The 20,640-nt window shown below is 48.4% G+C and overlaps 1 protein-coding gene across 1 annotated transcript in view; it reads left to right on the forward strand.

Moving 5' to 3' along the window:
- The window catches only part of EHD1 (EH domain containing 1), a 30,855-nt gene extending 12,374 nt beyond the window's left edge, over nt 1–18,481 (forward strand). The window contains exons 3-5 of the mRNA XM_024193587.3: nt 10,809–11,221; nt 16,098–16,262; nt 17,494–18,481. Coding sequence (XP_024049355.1) covers nt 10,809–11,221; nt 16,098–16,262; nt 17,494–18,018 — 1,103 coding nt within the window. The 3' untranslated portion in view covers nt 18,019–18,481. The remainder of the gene's footprint in view (nt 1–10,808; nt 11,222–16,097; nt 16,263–17,493) is intronic.
- The last annotated feature ends 2,159 nt before the right edge of the window (nt 18,482–20,640 follow it).

Consider the following 20,640-nt stretch of genomic DNA (forward strand, 5'->3'; position numbering starts at 1 on the left):
AATAAACCAGAGAGCAGGGCCAGCATTAGACTCACTGGGACCCAGGGCAGAAAGCTGAATCCTGAGCCCCACTGCCCAGGACTGAAGCCATAGTCCAAGCAACTTAGCTTTGCGAGGCCTCCTGTGGCATGGGGCCCTGGGCAATTGCTCTGCTTGCCACCCCATAATGCTGGCCCTGGTTTTAATCAAAACTGAAAAACAGTTGTGGTGCAGGTGGGCCATGGAATTTTTATAGCATGCTGGAGGGGCCTCAGAAAGAAAGGTTGAGAACCCCTGTTCTATGGGATGTCAACGTAGAAAAGAGGTTTGATGCACTCATGGTAACTGAGGTTGCTGAGGAGATATACTCTAATGTTCTGTATCTGTTGAAGTTGCCTAAAGGCTTCATGCCCTAGTGGTGTAGTCCAGCCAGAAAAGATGTGAATAAGTGAGGCCAGCTCATCCACCAGCAGGGGGTGGAGTCTGAGCCAACCAGAAATGGTAGAAAGTATGCTGCTACATGAGTTTAGCCCAGGGGTCGGCAATCTTTCAGAAGTGGTATGCCGAGTCTTCATTTATTCACTTTAATTTAAGGTTTTGCATGCCAGTCATACATTAACGTTTTTAGAGCTCTCTAAGTCTATAATTAAACTATTGTATGTAAAGTAAACAAGGTTTTCAAAATGTTTAAGAAGCTTCGTTTAAAACTAAATTTAAAATGCAGATCTTGTCAGTTTAGTGCAGTGGTTCTTAACCTGGGGTGTATGCACCCTCTGGCAGTGCAAGATGCCCTTTCTAGGGGTGCAAGACATGTGAATTTTTTTAGAAGGTAAATCATCAAACACAAATTAAGCACAGGCACATAAGTACAACTACTTTGTTTCATCAAACCTATGTATTAACATCATACTTTTTTAATGATTACTGTAATATACAAACTTTAAGTTTTCAAGTTTTTAAGCTAATTGTAGTGTAACTTTTGATAAGGGTGCAAGAGCATTTTTTGAGAACTCCAGACTGTCATGGGCTGAGTGGGGCCAGGTGTAGTATATTAAATTGCTCCCCCATAGGAATGTGCTACTTATGGTGTACTACTTGGGGCTGCCAGTCCTGACTGCTCTGAGTGGCATGGTAAGGGGACTGGGAACAGGGGTGGTTGGATGAACATGGGAGTCCCGGGGGGGGCTTGTCGGGTGTGAATAGGGGTCAGGGCAGTCAGGGGACAGGGAGCTGGGGGGCTTGGATGGGGGGTGGGGTCCCAGGGGGCAGTTGGGGAACAAGGAGTGGGGGGGCTGGATGGGTGGGGATTCTGAGGGGGATAGGCAGGGGGTCCCAGGAGGGTGCAGTCAGGACAAGGAGCAGGGGGGGGGGGGTGGGTCAGGGGTTCGGGGGGCAGGAAGTGGGAGGGGGCAGATAGTGGGCAGGCTGTTTGGGGAGGCACAGCCTTCCCTACCTGGGTGTAGTGTATTAAATTTCTCCCCATAGGAATGTGCTACTTACGGTGTGCTACTTACGGCTGCCAGTCCTGGTGCTCCGCAAGTAGCACATTCCTACGGGGAGAAATTTAATACACTACGCCAGCAGGCAGAACCCCAAACTGGCAGCAGGCTGTGGTCTGGTGTTCCGGCTGCCAGCTGGGGTCTTGGCCACTGGGATCCTGGCCAGCATGCCAGTAAAAATCAGCTCACGTGCTGCCTTTGGCACACATGCCGCAGGTTGCCAACCCCTGGTTTAGCCTCTGTGAAATCCTCTGGATATGGACTGAGTCTATCTAGGACTTTGCACAAAGGGGCCCTGATCTGAATTTTGGGGCCTCAAGACCTTACAGGAATAAACTGTAGGATTCCTTATGGGGAGAGTCATTCACTTTGGGGGGGGGTCTTAGCAGCTGGTGTATCTGCCTCAATGCAGATCCTATTGCCCTGGTGTGCATGGCTTATCTTGGAAGTTCACATTGGTGGCTGTGTTGGGGTTTTGGACAATGCCTAAGATGAAATTTTTAAACAGCTGAATTTGGCTGCCCTCTGCAACTCATGGCTTGCTGCATAAACTGTATTCTACCTCTGACTTGTACCAGTGAATTCTGGGGCCTCTAATGCACCAGTACAGTACTTGGCAGCACCATTAATAGAGTAGAGACTGCTTGTTAAACAAATATGAACCCCTTTGTAAGGGGAAAAGCCAGTTGAACAAGGGCTTCCCAACACCAAGGGAGAGCCTTTTTGTGTAGGCTGGCCCTGAAGAAAACATCCATCAGTGATTTTTTTTTTTTTGAATAGCGTGGGATGGGGTGTGTGTGGCGTGGGGGTGGTGCTGTATAGCGGTCAGCTCAAGATGCTACAGCCAGTTACTCTCCACTTGGTTTTGCCTTTGGGAGCAAATCAAAGGGGTCTGTAGCCCCTGTAGCCCAGTGGTCACCAACTGTTCAATCATGATTGACTAGTCAATCCTAGAGGATCTCCCAGTCGATTGCAATCTCCAGCAGTGCAGTGTGGCTGCCACAAAGGCAGGCTCCCTGACTACCCCACACCACTCCCAGAAGCACCCAGTGCAGCCCTTGGGGTAGAGGGGGGGCAGGGGTCTCCCTCTGCTCCTGCCTGAAAGCACCACCCCTGCAGCTCACATTGGCCAGGAGAACTGCAGGGGTGGTCCTTGCAGAGGGGCAGTGTGTAGAGCCACATGCCCACTGACCTCCCCCCTCCCTCTGGGCCATTGGGGCGTGTTGGTCCCTTCCAGGAGCAGCATGGGGCCAGGGTAGGTAGGGAGCCTGCCTTAGCCGCAGCCATGCTGCACTACCTATGGGAGCTGCCAGAGGTAAGGGCTGCCCAGTAGGCTGCACCCCAGCCCTGAGCTCCCTCATGGAGCCTGCACCCCCAGCCCTGACCCCATCCCAGAACCCTGGACCCTCTCCTGCACCCAAACACCCTCCTAGAGCTTGCACCCCTCACCCCCTCCTGCACCACAACCCCTACCCCAGGCTCAGCCCAGAGCCCCCTCCCACACTCCAAACCCCTTGGCCCCAGCCCAGAGCCCACACACCCTCCCAAACCCCCTACCCAGCTCGGTGAAAGTGAGTGAGGGTGGGGGAGAGCAAGCAACAGGCAGGGTGGGGGGAATGGAGTGAGGTGGGCCAGGCCTCAGAGAAGGGGTGGGATGGATCCTGGGTTGCCCTTAGATTTAAAAAGTGATCTTTGGCATAAAAAGGTTGGAGATCACTGCTGTAGTGTCTAGCACCTCTAGGATCTGTTGCACAAACATAGCTACATACCTTTGGAACATCTTCCCCCTTGTAACATTCCACCATTCACCACTGAAACTAGCTTTGCCAGTGTTAACTTCAAGGCCCTGCCCACAGATAAGGCAGTTACTTCAGCCTCTGATGAAAATGTTACTCTGAAATGCAGCACATTTTTGGGGGAGCCCTGGATGTGAGAAATCAAGCAGAACCACCCAGGAACTTGAGATGAGCCTACCAAGTGACCAATTGCAGGATGCAAAAAAACCCCTAAAAACCTACATTGTAACACTTTATTAAACTACATTGCAAAGTGGCAGAGTAACTTATTACAATGCATAATGCACTGCAGCTTGTTTACTACATGATATAGTCTCCTGTCCTGTATAATAACAGAGAAGATAACAGCTCTGGCTAGCCAGAAATGGGATCACTGAATGAGGAGCAGCAAATTTCAAAATGAAAGGAGAAACTCCTCTAAAAATGTAGTTTCCTGTGGAACTTGGTGTCACGTAAGGAGCCTAGCAGAGTTCCAAGAGTCACTTATGTGCCCAGGGAGAACCTTCAGTTGTTACATTATCAGCTTTTCTTGTAGTACCCAAAGCCCCAGACATGGACAGGACCCCATTATGCCAGGTACTGTACACAAACAGCTCAAAGATCCCTGCCCCTAAAAATACAAGCAAAGGACAAGAGACAATAGGTGGATGCTCAACTAGATCAGGTCTCAGTGGATCAAGGACTGTCCTGTCTCTAGCATCCAATTCAAAAGCTTGCAGGCTACTGGGGGTGGAAAGTGGGGAATAGGATAATGGACTTGATAGATACACAGGTCTCTTACAGTTGAGACAAGGTCAGTGAGGTAATCCTTATTGGACCAACTTCTATTGGTGGAAAAAGGCAACCTTTCAAGCTTACACAGAGCTCTAATATTGTGGGACCAACATGGCTACAACACTGAAAACTTACAGTTCTGCAGAAACATGGGAAGTTTGTGGGCCACTGATTCTGCTTGAATTTCTGTCAAGGGGAAGGCAAGGACTTTCCATAAACCCTACTTGGCAAAACTTGCCAGCCATGGCACACAATTTACTTGTGTTCCTTGTCACCATGATATAACCCAACCTTACCTATAGATTGCATTGCTCCACTCACAGGAGAAGCAAAGACAAATCTGCTCCCCTTGAACAGTCCCATGCAGTGTCCATGACTTTTCTTAACCTCTAATTGTGCTCTACCCAGGAGCAACTGAGAGGCTGTGGGAGAAAGTTCCACATTTGACCAAACAGGCCACAACTTCCTCCTGGAGTTGTTAAAGGAGAAGTTTCTTAAAACATTCTTTTTTTTTCTCTTTTTTTAAAAAAGAGCAGACCCATAGTAGGGATCAGACTTGCTGATTCACAAGCAGCTGTGGGATTGGAATGTGTCTAACATTCCTCATGTATTGTAGGAGTGCTGATCTCCAATTCTCTCCATTCCTGACTCTGCAATTGACTAATGTCTTGTAATGTGAGTCTAGGCAGATAGGTTGGTTCTCTCCCCACCTGCACAATGCACCCTGTACTCACCAGAATATGGTAATACTGAGTGCTTTCCTCTGTGGGGAAATATGTCAGGTCAAGATTGTCACAGCACTGTGTATTGTACCTGTCAGGTGTGGTTCAGCAGCAAGGGAGCACACAACACAACAGACAGGCCTCTAAAGGGCTGCATTCTTTCTGCCTTGCTTTAGAGGGGCATAATGCCTTATCCATGTTCTGTGCAGGTTAAACCTCCAGATCTCCCATAAGAGGGGGGGTGTACTCTCAGGCTTATGTTGCCAAAGGTCCCAGTATAGTGAATTTGGCTGAGCTGGTGATAAAACCCAAGTGTCCTGACTTGATTCCCCTGTCCTTACCACTAGCCATACTGCCACAACTTCAGCAACCCTTGGTTTTTTACATTGGCCTTAATGTGTATTGTACTTTGTAGTAAATAAGATTACCCCAAACTTCTAAAACCAGTTGGTCATACAAAACAGGATGGCTTGTAGCTGTCAAGAAAGCCAGATTATTCACAATATAACTTCCAGTATGTAAGTGACCAGCCCAAGCACTGGAAAAGTAGGCTGGGGCTTCAAGAAATCCTGAGATTTTAAGACAGATCTGTTTGTCATCGGGCTTGAGGCTTTAGTAGTCCTACTTTCAAACTCTCCCTTCTAACCATGAAGACCATGAGACTTTAAGGAGTGTTGTATAATATGGTTCTGGGAGCCAAGGCTTTAAGACAGTTGTCCCCAACCTTTTCCATGGGGCGGGCGCCGGACGACTAGCTGCCGAGGACTGTGGCTGCTGGACAAGCAGCTGCCAAAATGCCACCATGAAGCAGCAATGTCAAGAGGCATCGCCGCTGAGGCATTTCAGCAGTAGCACTTCTTGACGTTGCCGCTTCTCGGCAGCATTTCAGCAGCTGCTTTTTCGGCCGCCAGCAGGCGGGCGCACATGGATGCCTCAGTGGGTGCTGTGGTGCCCGCAGGCACCACGTTGGGGACCCCTGCTTTAAGAAATGACCTCTTGTGAGTCGGCAGTGCTGATACAATGCAGGTCTCTGCCTTTTGAGGTTCCTCCAGAGCAACTGGCAGCTGTTGGTATATTGGCTTGTTCATAGTGTTTGCTCTTAAAGGACAGAATTCCCCTTTGGCTTCTGCAGAACTACACGGTTGGTTACTTCCCGTTTTCAGTAAATTGAACTCATTTGACCAGTCTGAGTAAATAGTTCATCAGCAGAGCAATGGACTTTAGAGTACTTACACTCCAATCCCGTGTACACAGCCACATGGAGGGGGAGGCAACTGTCATTCTCCCATGACATAAGGGATTCCATTCTGCTGTGCAACTAAAAACTTGAGAAGCTCTGTCTTTGAATCTGGGGGAGGTAACAGTCCAGTTGCCTTGCTCTAGTCACTGGAGTGGACTCCTGGGTCCTATTCCTAGTGCTGCCAGTGATCTTCGCTGTGATCTGTGACAAGTGCCTTCCCCTGTGTCTGGTTTCCCCTCTACTCTCTGTACACTGCAAGCTCTAAGTCAGGGGTGTCTAGGCACAATGAGGCAATCTTGATCTCAGCTGGTGCAGGCCCTTTAGGCACTATTGCCGTACAAATTGACTCTGGAGTACATCACATCACTCCTTTCTTGATACCAGGTATATGGAGCCTTTGTATTTGAAGTGCTCTAGAAGGGCAAGAAGTGTAAATGCTGTAGGATGCTTACCAATGCCACCTCTTCTGAAATTTAGTCTGAGTTTTTGAGCTTAGGGCAGGCAATATAATCTAGTGGGCAGGCACACTGGATTAGGACTCCGACTTGGGTTCTGTTCCTAGCTCTTCCCCTGGCCTACTGTGAGACCTGGAGAAGTCATCCTCCTCCCCCCCCCATTTGTGCCTCAATTTCCCTATTTGTAAAATGAGTGCTTCCTTTGTGAAGTGCTGAGGCCTGTGGATGAAGAGAGGGGAAAAATCAGATAGTGTCAACATACTTTGCATAGCAGTAGGGCTGCTGCTTAGAATGATCGATTGAGGACTCTTCTTAATAGTGAATACTGTTGAGTCCCTCTGAAAGCCCCAGAAACTACCAATCTGTCTTTGCCACAGTCACACTAGCTAAAGGACTTTATTCTCAGGAGACTGAGATTTGAGTCACTTTATAAAAAGTATGCTAGCATTTAGCAAAACACTTATACAGCTGAATGCTGGCAATTCTCAGGATGGATTGTTAGTCTCGACTTCAAGAGCGAAGTCAGTATCACTTCTCCATGCTGTCCTGGAGAGGAAGGATGGATGGTGTAGTGTGCTTAGGGAGCTATCTTAGGACTTGGGAGTTGAACCCAGGTCTCCCAGCTCAGACCTCCCATGTGACCTTGGGCAAGTCCTTCAGTCTCTGCCACTATCTGTACAATAGGGATAATAGTACTGCCCTGCCTCATGAGGTGAGAGGCTAAAGGCATTAGAGATTGAGGCCTTTAAATATGGGAAGGGGAGTGATGACTGAAGTGACTCTTCTTTATTGAATGAGTGGCTAAAGGTTAACTCTCTCCTCTGTGCAGAGGATCTAACATCTGTTTTACACTTGTATTACAGTAACCCTTAGATACTGTGTTATATATATAATATATATATATATATATATATAGCAGTGGCTTTCAATATGTGATCTGCACATTGAGGGGTCCATGAAAGACTTAAACTGAAAACTGACTGAATAGAATTCAGCAATATATACACAATAGATTTCCAAATGGGTCTGCCGCCTTTTAAAATTTTGTAGGGGTCCACAAACCAAGACTGTAAACCACTGAGATACAGCATCTAGTGTGCAGAGTTTCTAACTCAGTCCAAATAGACAAAGGATTATTATTTACCCGGAGGGAGGGAGGGAGCTGAGGCACAGGAGAAAGGACTTGGCCAAAGTAACATGGAGTCTGTAGAAGAGTTTGGGAATCATAGACTTAAGGTCAGAAGGGACCATTATGATCTGAGGGTCCCAGTTCAATGTCTTAACCCCAACCAACAATTCTCTCGTATGTAGAGATTCTGCTGGCTGATCATGGAGTCTGCCTGGTATGCAATTACACCTTTTTAGTGAAAAAGATTTAAATGTAGGCATCCTGATGTCTCTCCAAATGCACAAATAAAGGATGTTACAGGAGAAGAGAGCACAGCTGCCACCTTTCACACGGTAAATAAGCACCCTGACTTTCACAATAAGCCAAAAATCCAGCTAATCCCATTTCAAAACAAGCCAATCCCTAAGAACCCCGACACTCTGACTAGATCCCCAGCGTGCAGTCTGGACTGTGGTGGGACTGCTGTGCACCCCTGATTCTCCCCTCCTTGCCCAGAGCCAATCAAAAAAAAAAGCTACTAGCCAACAAGCAATTCACAAGCCAATTAAGCCAAAAAGAATCCCTTTTTTATTTTTGATGGGGGGGAGGGGGTGTTGAAAGTCAGCATGAGTAGTCCTTCCTGCCTTGCGAACAGTGACATTGGATTGTTTTGCAGACCAGTATGGTGGTAATATGGCTGCCATGCAGCCAGGCTCAAGCTGTGACTTGGGCCTAGGAGGCTCTCACTGTACTGCACCTAGCACAAAGGTGCTGTGATCTTAGTTAGGGCCTAGGGGCCCTAGGTAGGTGGCACTTTCCCTGAGTTATAAGTAGGGTTACCATATTTCAACAATCAAAAAAGAGGACACGGGGTGCTGCCCTAGCCTTGCCCCCTCCCACTTCCTGCCCCCCCTCAGAATCCCCCTACCTGTCCCCTGACTGCCCTCTCCTGAGACCTCCCCACCCTAACTGCCCCAGGACCCCACCCCCTATCTAATCCCCCGTTCCCTGTCCCTGGCCTGCCCCAACCGTTCTCTACACCCCCTTCTCCTGACAGCCCCCGCATGAGGCTGAGGGAGAGCTGCGAGCTCCTCGTGCAGCCAAACACTTCCACACTGCTCTGTGGGGGAGAAGGGAGCGGGGGAGGGGGAGGGACTCTGGCTGCTAGAGGCCCCAGTGGCTGTGAGCGGCTTTCAATCAGGCCCAGCCGTCCAATCAGCCGTGCCACACTCTGCATGAGGGAAAGGGGGAAATCCCAGACATTTCTACTTTATTAGAAATCCCCCCGGACGGCCATTTAAAGCTGAAAAAGCTGGATGTGTCCAGGGAAACCCAGACAGATGGTAACCCTAGTTATAAGTAGATGTGGGTGATTTTTTTGTCAAACTTTTTTCAGTGAAAATGCAAATTCAATAACATGTTTCACAAATTCATAAGACCGGGTGGGTGCGGTAATATCTTCTCTGAGAAGCTTTCATGGCAGTTTTGCTGCATTGTTTTAAAAAAAAAAATCTGACTCAAACACTGTTTGAACAAAACACTTCAATGTCCTTTCTCAATTTCCTTGAAGCTTATTAAAATTCAAGACACTTAGTTCAACCCAAAACAAGTTTCTCTTCAAAATTGCCAATGGACCAAAAAGTCCTTGTCCAGCTCTAGTTCTCACCCTGAGGTGCAGTTAGTGAGCTCTGTGGCAGTAGGTGCAGTTTCCCAGATGAGATGGGGAGCAAAGCTTAGCTGGCTCACAAATGGGAGACAATCCTTTTGTGAAGACAATTGTAGGGTGTTAAGTTTGTTGTCCTAGCAAGATCCTAACTTCAGTAACTACATCAACCTTTACAAAAATCCCTCCCTTGCAGTGTGTGGGATATGTTTGCATAGTGTTGCTGGGTGCTGTTCAGTGCCTTCACTCCAGAGGTGGCAGCACTTTGCGCTAAGCAATTCTTGTGTAACTTGCATATCTGCTTGGGGCATCCTGTGTTCACATGGCACTGCACTGCTGGAAGCAAGATTTCTTAGACTGGAGTGCATCTGCTACTGCAGGTAGCAGCTGTACAGCACTATCTCCAGCATTACTAGAAGTTAAAGTAGCAGGCCATGCTCCTGCTACAGAGTCTGATTGCAGACTCACTCGCATGGGGTTTGCAGTTCCAGGAGGGTTTTCAGTCTCAGGAATGTGGAGAATGCTCAGTCATTCCTGTGGTAACCACTATTTCTGCTGACACTAACAGCCTAGTGGCCAAAGCACAGGCCTGGGACTTGGGAGATCTGTAATGTGTAGGAGCCCCAATCATGGACCAGACCCTGTCAACACAGTTCCTGCTCCAAAGAGCTTTATTCCTAGGTTGGCCACTGGCCTGCTGGTTGATCCTGGGACAAGACACTTTCCTCCCTTCCAGGTCAGATTTGCAGAAATGGGGGGAGGGGTGGGCCTTGTGCAGGCAGAAGTTGCCTTCTGCAGCATGGGTCATCTGCTGATATCACTAGGTGTCTCACTGCAGCAATTCCCTGCCATTGCAGGGGCCTCTGGCATTGACAGCCCTTTGGTTTCCTCTTGTTTTCTGACTGGGGCTCACAACAGGTTCATCTCCTGAGGGCTGAAATGCTTTGGTTTAACTCAATTGTTCGGTCTGGTATAGGGGTATCTGGTGAAACTGAATCTCCTGATAGAGAGGAGGCCAGACTAGATGATATGATAGTCCCTTCTGGCCTTAAACTTTCCCTTATCTTTAAACCAGGGGTAATGAGATCTTTCTGAAGATCTTTGAGATCTAAGCTTGGGAAAATAGTGTGTGGAGAGCTCAGCATCAACACTTCACCTATCTAATCCTGTGGCATATGTTGGGGTTCTGGAACATTCAGTTTCCTGGATGTGTAATATAGCTTGCACTGACTGGTGGTAGTTCATCTGATCCTGTTGTGCTAGGTGGTGGGCACAATTCAGTCCCTGATCCAAAGTGTGCAATCTAATAAATGACTTTGATTGGAAGTTCTCTGAGGCAGTTTGTGTAGTGCATAGCACAACTTCTGTTCCATGGCTGGTGTTGGGGCTCCTAGGTGCAACCCCAACACAAATAAGACCAAGATGTGAGAGGAAACTGAGGCATGGGGGGCAATGATTTGTCAGGGTCAGTGACAGGGCTGGGAGTGTAGATCCAGAGTCCCAAGTTGATGCTGTCCTCTCAGGCCGCTGCCTTAGCTGCAGTCCTTGTGTAAAAACATCCCTCTCTTGCAGGTTATGACTTTGCAGCGGTACTGGAGTGGTTCGCAGAGCGTGTGGACCGTATTATCCTCCTCTTCGATGCTCACAAGCTGGACATCTCAGATGAGTTTTCAGAAGTGATCAAGGCCCTGAAGAACCACGAGGACAAGATCCGGGTGGTGCTGAACAAAGCCGACCAGATTGAGACACAACAGCTGATGCGGGTCTACGGTGCCCTCATGTGGTCACTGGGGAAGATCATAAACACCCCAGAGGTGGTGCGGGTCTACATTGGCTCCTTCTGGTCCCAGCCACTCCTCATCCCTGAGAACAGGAAGCTCTTTGAAGCAGAAGAGCAGGATCTCTTCAAAGATATCCAGTCCCTCCCCAGGAATGCTGCACTCCGCAAGCTCAATGACCTCATCAAGAGAGCCAGGCTAGCCAAGGTACGGTGTCCCAAGCATTCCCTCTAGTGAGCCACAGACACTGCTACATGGGTGGGATTCGGTCTAGATGAAGCCTTCTCTGAACGAGGGTGATACTTCACTAGCATTAATGCAGCATTTCAGAGTTCCCCTGACCAAGTGCAGGGATGTGCCAGGTGTCTGCAGGCACCTCTCCCCCCCCTCCCAGATTGAGATCAGAGTCCCTAGCAAAGATGGGGGAGGGGGAGACATTACACTATTCACTGCAGAGAGCCCTAATGAGACAATAACTGCTCCACAGAGCTCAGCCTGGATATCCACAGGGTGGGAAGAGACACCAAGAGGGGTAGGGGCTCACTCAAGGTTGCATAGCAGTTTAACAGTAGCCCTGGGAATAGCAACCACCAGTGCTGTCTCCAGCTCCCTGCTCTAACCCACTAGACCACATGTCCCCCCAGAGCTGGAAGAGAACCTAGGAGTCCTGACTCCCAATCCATGTTTCCACTGCTTTAGCTGTGTCAATACAACCCCCTAATGTAGATGCTGCACTGGTGCAGATAGTATCTGGCATTTAGTGCAAGCTCCTAGTACAATAACAGCCATGGCTCCAATCCAAGAGTAGGTGAGGCATAGCTTGTACTGCCTGCTAACCTGCAGTGGTTTGTTCTCACCACTCCATTCAAACTAATGGCACACTAGTCCCAGAAGTATGGGTTTTGTGATAAGATCGAATAGGGAAATTCTGGGTTCTATTCCTGGCTCTGCCACAGCCTACTAACTGACAGCTGCATTTTACAGTAGGGAAACCCCTCAGATTAACATCCTTTGCTGGAAAGTTTTGAGAAAGATTATGGAAATTTCTGAGCCATGCTGAGGAAATTCCACCTTAAATCCCAGTGGCTTTAAACTCTTTACCTTGCAGAGGACTCTGCGCTGTTCTGGGCATTATCTATTTAAGGCATCACTCTTGCAGATAAGCTATTTGCTTGCAGATAAGCCTAGCTAGCTAAACGAAACCTGGGTGGAGAAGTGCAGCTCTTTATGGAAACACAGCTGTTTTTATGGCTCTGTTTTCAGTTTCTCTTTGAACTGGCTGGAAGGAGCTGTAAAAACCTTGATTGCTTCAGAGAAATCATAAGGTTCAGCATTGACATGGGTCAGAAATAGCTCCTGAACCCAGAGCTGGCACTAGGCTTCTCAAAGATCCAAACTGCTGCTTGATTTCAGCCTTCTAAAATCAGTGCAATTTCAAACCCTAACTCTGATTAGTCTAACAGATCAAATTCTTGTTCTGTGTCCATGACTGTAGTACTTAAAACATGCTGTAACTTAATGTAAGTCAGCAGAGATGTATAGGAACATAAATGGAAGGGACCACCTGGGTCATGGCTATCCAGTCCCTGCTATTGTGGGCAGCTGTAGTCCCATCCTGGTCAAACTGATCCAGCTCCAAACTAGTTAGGTTGTCTGATCCCTACTATTCCTACTGGGAGGCTGTTCCAGAATCTCCTTCCTTATTTCCAGCCTCAGTGGATTCCTGGTCAGTTTCTGTTCTTTGTTCTTGTGCCAATATTGTCTTTGAGCTTCTATAGCTCTCTTCCCTCCCTGGGGTTTACCACCAAATGTATTTAGAGAGAGCAATCAGCCTTTGTTTTTCAAAGGCTAAACAAGCACAGCTCTTTGTCTCCTCCTTTTGTAAGATCTGCTCTTCATTCCCCTGATCAGCCTAAGAGTCCTCCTCTGCATCTGTTTCAGTTTGGATTCATCTTTCTTGGATACTAGTTTGTAATAACTCTCCCTGTAGAGTTAATTAGTTCAAGTGACCAGGTGAGATGCCCAGCACACACCTGTTCTCTCAGACACTGACGCAGACATTTCACTTAGATTGCCATTTCCCCATCTACTCTCAGTAGACTCACCAGTTCAGGAGGGGAAGCTTTACACTGAATGTCTAATCCTGTCATGCCAGGCTACACCCCTCAAAGCAAGTCTATGTACACTAGCCACCTGAAATGATGCTTTGGGATGCAATGTGGGCTAGTGACTAAGGTACCAAGTGGGAGTCAGAAGACTTGGGTTAAATGCCTGGCTGTGCCACTGACTTTGTGGGAGGGGAAGAGACTGCCCAGCTTAGTCGACTTGGCTTGAAAGCAGTTTGAGAGGCTGTCTGGCATGTGACTAACTTGCAAGTTGATCCCTCCCCCCTAACTTGACTCTTAGGATTCAGTCATTTTTATACTCTGATCCAAATAGCACTGGTTTGACAGACTGCCCCAGGCAGGATAGCATTTCCACAACAGAAACTCCATCCTTGTCCTGCCACACAACCACTGCAGGCATAAAAGCCACCAGTGCAGCAACATGTGGGGAAGGGGGAGGACATCTTACCATTAAATGAATTGTGCCTCCAAAGGGCAAGAATCCAGTTTCACCTGATAAGCATTCCAACCCTTCCAAGGTCCTTGTGATCCCAGCATGCCTTGCAGATGGAAGAAGGCTTTGAAATCACTGCTGCGCTAAAAGCAGAGAAGTTTGAGCAGATCTCAAAAATGAATCCAGGAAATGTGCCTGAGCAAGTCTTGCTGGCTTAGCAGGACTCTTCAGAGACTAAAGCAGGTCCTACACTCAAAGCACTATAGGAATACCGGTCTACTGCACTGGCTAAGCACTACCAGTATGCATTCAGCTATACTGGGAAAACTGCTCTTGTTGGTATAGCTCATTCCAGCCCTTCTGCACAAAATGGGCTACACTGGTAACACTGTTTGGCACTTAGCATAGGTGCAGCTCACACCAACCTGCTAATGAGGTGGCAGGTCAGTATAGCTGTGTAGAACAGGTGTGATTTGCCAACATAGCTACAGTGGCAGCAGTCAGTAGACCTGGGCGAAGAGGTGACTTGTCAGTCTTCAAGGCCCTACATGAGGAAGAAATTTCTGATAGTAGGTGGCTCTTCAGTCAAGCAAAAGGCTGAATGAGATGAAGCAAGACATTCAAACTGGAAAGGTGCAAATGTTTCCCAGTGAGGGTGACTGTTGCAAGAACTCCACAAGGAATGTGGTGGGTTCTCCATTAAGTGGCGTCTTAATGGACTGCATGTTGCTCCAAACAACTCCATAGCTTCAAACAAATTATGGGCTCCATATAGCTAGGTGAAGTTCTCTCTATTTTAGTGCCTTACAATTCTAAATATACCTGTGGCATCCTGGAGCCAGTATGACTTATCCCCATTTTATAGGTGGGAAAATTGAATCAGAGCAGTAAAGTGGCTTCTCCAAGGTAAGACTCAATGCGGTCTCAAGTCCTAGGTTAGTGCTCTAACTATTAAACCATCCTTTTTGTCTGGCCTTTTATGCAAGAGGCTGGGCTAGATCAAGGGTCTTCTGACCTTAATATCTGATGGCTTGGGCCTGATGACTGCTCCATAGGCCATTATCACCCATTCAGTCTTAGGATAAAACTATCAGAGTGCCTCAGGAACTGAAGTCTCAGTGAAAGTCAGTGGGGTTTAAGGAACTTAGATGCTTTTAAACTTGATCCCTAGGCTAGTGCCAGTTAAGCCCACTTGGTGTTCCATGGGGAATGAATTACTAGGTCTAACCTGTCACTTAGGAGACCTGGGTTCAAGTCCGGCTCTGATGTTGAGGCCCAGAGGGAAGAGACTTGCCCAGTTCCCCACCTGTAAAATGGGGAGAATCCTTCTGTACTTCAGTAGTGAGGATAAAATCCATTGTGATGCTCAAATGCCCATATCTAAATAGAGATGGAGGATTTCATGGGGAATGTTGAGCAAGAGGCTGGGAAGCAAAGCCACTGCCACTGCAGGTCAGGAGTGAGGGGGACCAACAGTCTGTGGCTAAGCTTCCCCACAGGCTGGGATCTGAGGCAGTGGTCCCTGGTGGGTACATAAGAACAGCTATACTGGGTCAGACCAAAGGTCCATCTAGCCCAGTAGCCTGTCTTCCAACAGTGGCCAATGCCACATGCCCCAGGGGAAATGAACAGAACAGGTAGTCAAGTGATCCATGCCCAGCTTCTGGCAAACAGAGGCTAGGGACACCATCCCTGCCCATCCTGGCTAGTAGCCATTGATGGACCTATCCTCCATGAACATATTGAGTTTCTTTTTTGTAAGACGCATATGCAAGTAACAAACAAGAAGCATGCTACAAACCCTCCCTGTGTTAAAATCAAAATCAATGGAAGTTCCCCACACCACAAGGGCCTGCATGACTGGGCCCAACAATGGGAGCTTTGCTTTTTAACACAGTAAAGGAAGGGGACATCTGAAAGCAGGAAGGTAAGTGATATGTAAAGCCTTATGGCAGTGACTAAGGATCTTATTGTATCTACTGATATACTGGCAAGAGTTTAACAAGAGAATCCTCCAAACATTTTCTACCTCCGTGAGACATGTTACATTCCCCCCTCTTTTACTCAAAAATTTACTCCATAATCTGTCTTCTCCAAAATTCCTCACCCTTTCTGACTTCTTTAGATCCATCAAGTTTCCTTCCCCAGCACCTGATGGAGGTTCTGTTAGGTGATTCTGTTCCTGCCCTGTTGGGTGACCCTTCCCCACCCCTGTACCTCAGTTTCCCCTTGCTAAAGTGAGGATAAAGCTACTTGCCCCATGTATGGAACTACCTTTGAGATTGAGTCATGGGTTTTGTGGCGTGAATAGGGCATCTCACTGGGAGTCAAAACTCATAGGCTCTATTCCTGGCACTGAGAGGAGTGTGGTCAAGTGAGTTAGAGCAGCGGTAAGGCTGGGAGCAAGGATGCCTGGATTCTACTTCCTGCTCTAGGAAGGAATTGGGGGTCTGTATTAGGGCAGGGGAAGTGGGAACATTATGCTGTCAACCAAGCATCATAGCTCATCTCTTCCTTTCCCTAGGTCCATGCCTACATAATCAGCTCTCTGAAGAAGGAGATGCCCAATGTCTTTGGGAAGGAGAGCAGAAAGAAGGAGCTGGTGAACAACCTGGGCGAGATCTACTTGAAGATTGAGCGGGAGCATCAGATTTCACCTGGGGACTTCCCCAATCTGCGCAAGATGCAGGTGTGAAGTCATGCCGTGGGGCCTGAAATGCAGTTTACATGGGGGGCCTTGAGCCATCCTGATAGGAATTTTCATCAGACATTTAGGCCCAGTCACTGATGCACCTGATGTTAGCTAAGGTCAAGTTCTCGCATGCCCCAGAGACTCCTGTTTGCTGGTGGCCTTATCTGGCTAGCCTCTGGCATGGAAGTGAATTCCATTAGTGCCGCCCCACCCCCCCACTATGGATGATTAGGACCATCCCTGTCTTACCTGGTCCTCCTGCTGCTGCACAGGTGACTTTGTGATTCCAGCTCAGAGTTTGGCCAAGACTTCATGTTTAAGGCAGGGCAAGAGATTCCCTCCATGCCACTGTTAAATCCAGCATAGCACTGGTACAAGGCAGTGGCTGGGCTTCTATGGTAGCCTGGAGGGAAAGTGCTCTTGTCCTCCAGGACTAGGGCTCCTGAGAGCAGGGCTAATCTGAAAGGAAATGTATTCTCATGGGAAGAGCATGGGGTGCCTGGAGCCAAAACTCCTGAGTTCTGTCCCCAGTGCTGGGAAGAGTGGGGTCTAGTGGGTTAGAGCAAGAGGTGCTGGGATTTGGGATTCCCTGCATCTAAAATACTTCCTGGAAAAATAGGCTAATCCCCTGTCTGGGATGACTTAAACCCCACTCCCTAAGGAAGGTGAACAGGCCTCCATGCAGGTCACACCATGGACTGTTCTTGGGGAGACCCAAACAAGTTGCCAGCTTTCCATAGATGTGGAGAGTCCCTGGCTTCTTGCTTAGGAATAAGGTTTCTTTCCCCATATGCCCTTGACAGTAACTTCCCATTCCCCATGGTGCAGTGTGCAACTTGGAAGCTGTCCTCCATTCCATAGGTGGCTGCAGACAGTGCTTCACATACCACTTATAAAGTCTAAGGCCTGGGTGTCTGGGATGAGGGTTGTATCCAGGGGCTGGGGGAGTGGTCCAGGAGGGGACAGATGGCTTGAGTGGGTGCAGCTCAAGGTGGGCACTGGGGATGGGTTGGGGATGGCCTGGTTTAGGGGCATATGGGGGTGTATTTCAGCCTGATTCAAGGATGGATGGGATTGGGGGGACAGCTGGGCATGGCTGAATGGGGGCAGGGAAATGTGGGCATTGATGGGTGAGTTGGAGTTGCTGCCTATTGGGTAGGATAGGGGAGCAGCCTGCTCCCAAGTGCCAAAGACCACCCTGAATGCTGATCTCTGCCATCTTTCCCAGGAGCTCCTGCTGAGCCAAGACTTCAGCAAGTTCCAGCTCCTGAAGCCCAAGCTGCTGGACGCAGTGGACGACATGCTGGCCAATGACATTGCCCGGCTCATGGTGATGGTGCGGCAGGAAGAGTCTCAGATGCCCACCCAGGCGGTGAAGGGCGGGGCCTTTGAGGGCACTATGAATGGGCCCTTTGGCCATGGCTATGGGGAGGGGGCTGGTGAGGGCATTGATGACATTGAGTGGGTGGTAGGAAAGGACAAGCCCAGCTATGATGAGATCTTCTACACCCTCTCACCTGTCAATGGCAAGATCACAGGTGCCAGTGCCAAGAAGGAGATGGTGAAATCCAAGTTGCCCAACACTGTCCTGGGCAAGATCTGGAAACTGGCTGACGTGGACAAAGATGGATTCTTAGATGACGAGGAGTTTGCCCTGGCCAACCACTTGATCAAGGTGAAGCTAGAAGGGCATGAGCTGCCTGCAGAACTGCCCCCTCATCTTGTGCCCCCCTCCAAACGCAGACATGAATGACTCCCCAGCATCCTTTAAGGGGGGAGGGGGGGATGGGCAGCCAGATGCCTGGATTTCAACCTCTAACTCTGCTAAAGATCCACAACCCCTGAGAGCTGGTGGACAGTTTGAATTTTGCTTCGAAAGGCACTGGACTTACACCTTCCTTCCAAATGCTCCCATCTATGGGAGTGATAAGACCTGAATGAAACCCTCATACATGTCGTATTGTGCACAAGAATATTTTTAATATATTCAAGGCCACATTTGTTCCCCTTCTGTCATTTGGGGTGCTGCTCCAGGAGCTGCTAATGCAACTGGTTTGTCTTCCTAAGGTGTTGAATGAACGGCTCCTTGTGGCAGGGCAGCATGGCTGAGCTGCAAACATCAGTTCAATCCCCCTGCCTGGGAGAACTGTTCACAATGGAATCGGCTTTACCCTTGTGCTGGGATGGCACAACTGTTTTCCCCAGCTGTCTTTTTTTTTTTTTTTTTTTCCTGGGGGAGCAGGCACTGTAACTTCCCGTAGTGGTGAAGCATTTCTAATTCTCTTTGGAACGTGGTCCAAACACATCAGTTCAGTTCTCAGCTGACTTTCCCCAATGTACAGAGCAGTTTTTATGCTAATGACCCAGGTGGTTGGTTTTAAGATAAAGTTGGGTCATTTCTCCAGGGCTTCCTGGTCTCCCCATACAGAAATGTTCACAAGTAAATGAGTGTTAATTACACTTGGCTCTAGCTACCAAAAATGTAGACTAGTTAAAATTGGAGAGGGGTTCTTAAAGGAAAATGGACAGACCTCTTTGGTGGGGGAACCCTGGTGCTGCTTGTTGTGCCTTTCACTCCTGGACTCCTCTTACAGAAGACAGCAAGTCATACTTGCTTTGAATCCCTCTCAGAGCCCTCACTTCCTTTTAGACACCTCCTTTGCTGACTTCTTGTCAATTTCACAATCCACATCTCAGTTCTGGGAAGCCTGAATTTCTCAAACAGGAAGATAGTCTATTCCAGAGGCTGCCTCTTCCTTAAAATGCCACAGGTCTGATACCTCACTGTTCCAAGCCTTCTCATCAGTTGCTCCAGTGCAGACTATTCCCTCTGGTTTTGCCCTCGTCTAAGTGATGTGCAAGGTATTGCCTAATCTGAGCCTGTTAATCCTCACCCTGTGTAACTGACACACTTTGCACTGCATCACATGGTCAGGTGTTCACTTCTAACTCTTGTCTGTCTAGAAATATTTATCCTGAGAAGCCTTGGAATTAAACACGAGGTGGGGTAAAGACAGTTACTCTGGTAGCGTGCTCCAGTCTGATGCTAGTGACTATCACTAAACTCAGCCTGTCTTTGTCAACCTCCAGCACTAGATCTGGAACTGTTAGCAAAGAACTTGTGGGGAAAGGGTGGCCATCTTCCTGATTCACTGCTGCACAGGCTGTGATTGCAGTTCCTTAAGTTGCCTGAGTTTTTTGGCCTTCTCTGTCAACTTCAGGGCCCTGCCAGCAGCCCTCAAACAACTCAACTGCTTGCAATTTTAACCATTCTCTGTATCAACATTGATTGAGGACCTAGTCCAGAGACTGCAGCCTTTAGGGGCACCTACAGTTAAGTGCACTGAATCCTTCTGGGATTGGGCACCCAATTTAGGCTGTTCTCAAACCTTCAAGAGGCAGAGCTTCCTGTGAAGCAGCGTTAGCACAGTGCTGGAAGAGTCCTAAAGGGTTTGCCACAGCATCTCCTGCCAGGCTGTGAGATGGGGATGGTTAAAGTGGAACACTCTAAGAGATGTGCCTTATTCTTGTGACTGTTGGAGTGGAGGCAACATGGTTAGGTGGGTTTCTTAGTGCTTTCACAGGCAAGCAGCTAAAAATGCTTTGCCCAGGGTTCCCTATCAGCTACTTAACAGCCTGACTCTGCTCAGTATGTACTTGTTTGTGGGCTGACTCCACTGATGGAGAATCAAAAGCTTTTTGGTATCAGGTTGCCAGGGGAGGAGGAAGGGGGCCCAGTATTTCTGGCTGAGTCCATGTGACAGTCAAGAGACTAAAGCTCTGATACTTCAGGTAACTGGCTAGAATGTTCCCAGCTTCCTGGGCTTCTCCATGTGGACTCCTGTGCCAAGGGAGTGTCAGACTTAAGGACTGTGCTCCAACATCTGTTAACTATGTATATTAATTTTCCTCCTGTACAATGAAGCAGTTCTCAATGGGGGGGGGGGGTGCCTAGGGAAGGGCCTCCCCTCTTCTGATGCACAGGCCTGGGGAAGTGCACTCTGTTTAAGCCTGTCTAAATCTTTTTGAAACATTAAAATGTATTGGCAAGATCTGCAGCTCCTGAGTCTGCGTCCTGTCCTGGGAAATGCTAGGGGAGGTGGCTTCTGAGCTTTCTAACAGATGGACCTGTGCTGGCAAGAGCTTCTACCAACATGGGGCTCCTGCAGGAGCATCTCCCGAGCTGGGGAACTGCTCTTCAGTGCAGGCCCAAAACACCAGCCTAAACTTGACCATGGACCCACATGTGGGAGGTGGCCCTAACATTACATGGTTTCTGTTGGTGGAGGGAGAGGTGGCCTGTGTATTGCTCCCTGTAAAGAGAAATAGGGTCAGCTACCACTTGGCTTAGTTTACCAGCTAGAAAGTTGGGATA

This window comes from Terrapene carolina, unplaced genomic scaffold (assembly GCF_002925995.2).
Source record: "Terrapene carolina triunguis isolate 2854851 unplaced genomic scaffold, T_m_triunguis-2.0 Scaffold89, whole genome shotgun sequence".
NCBI lineage: Eukaryota > Metazoa > Chordata > Testudines > Emydidae > Terrapene > Terrapene triunguis.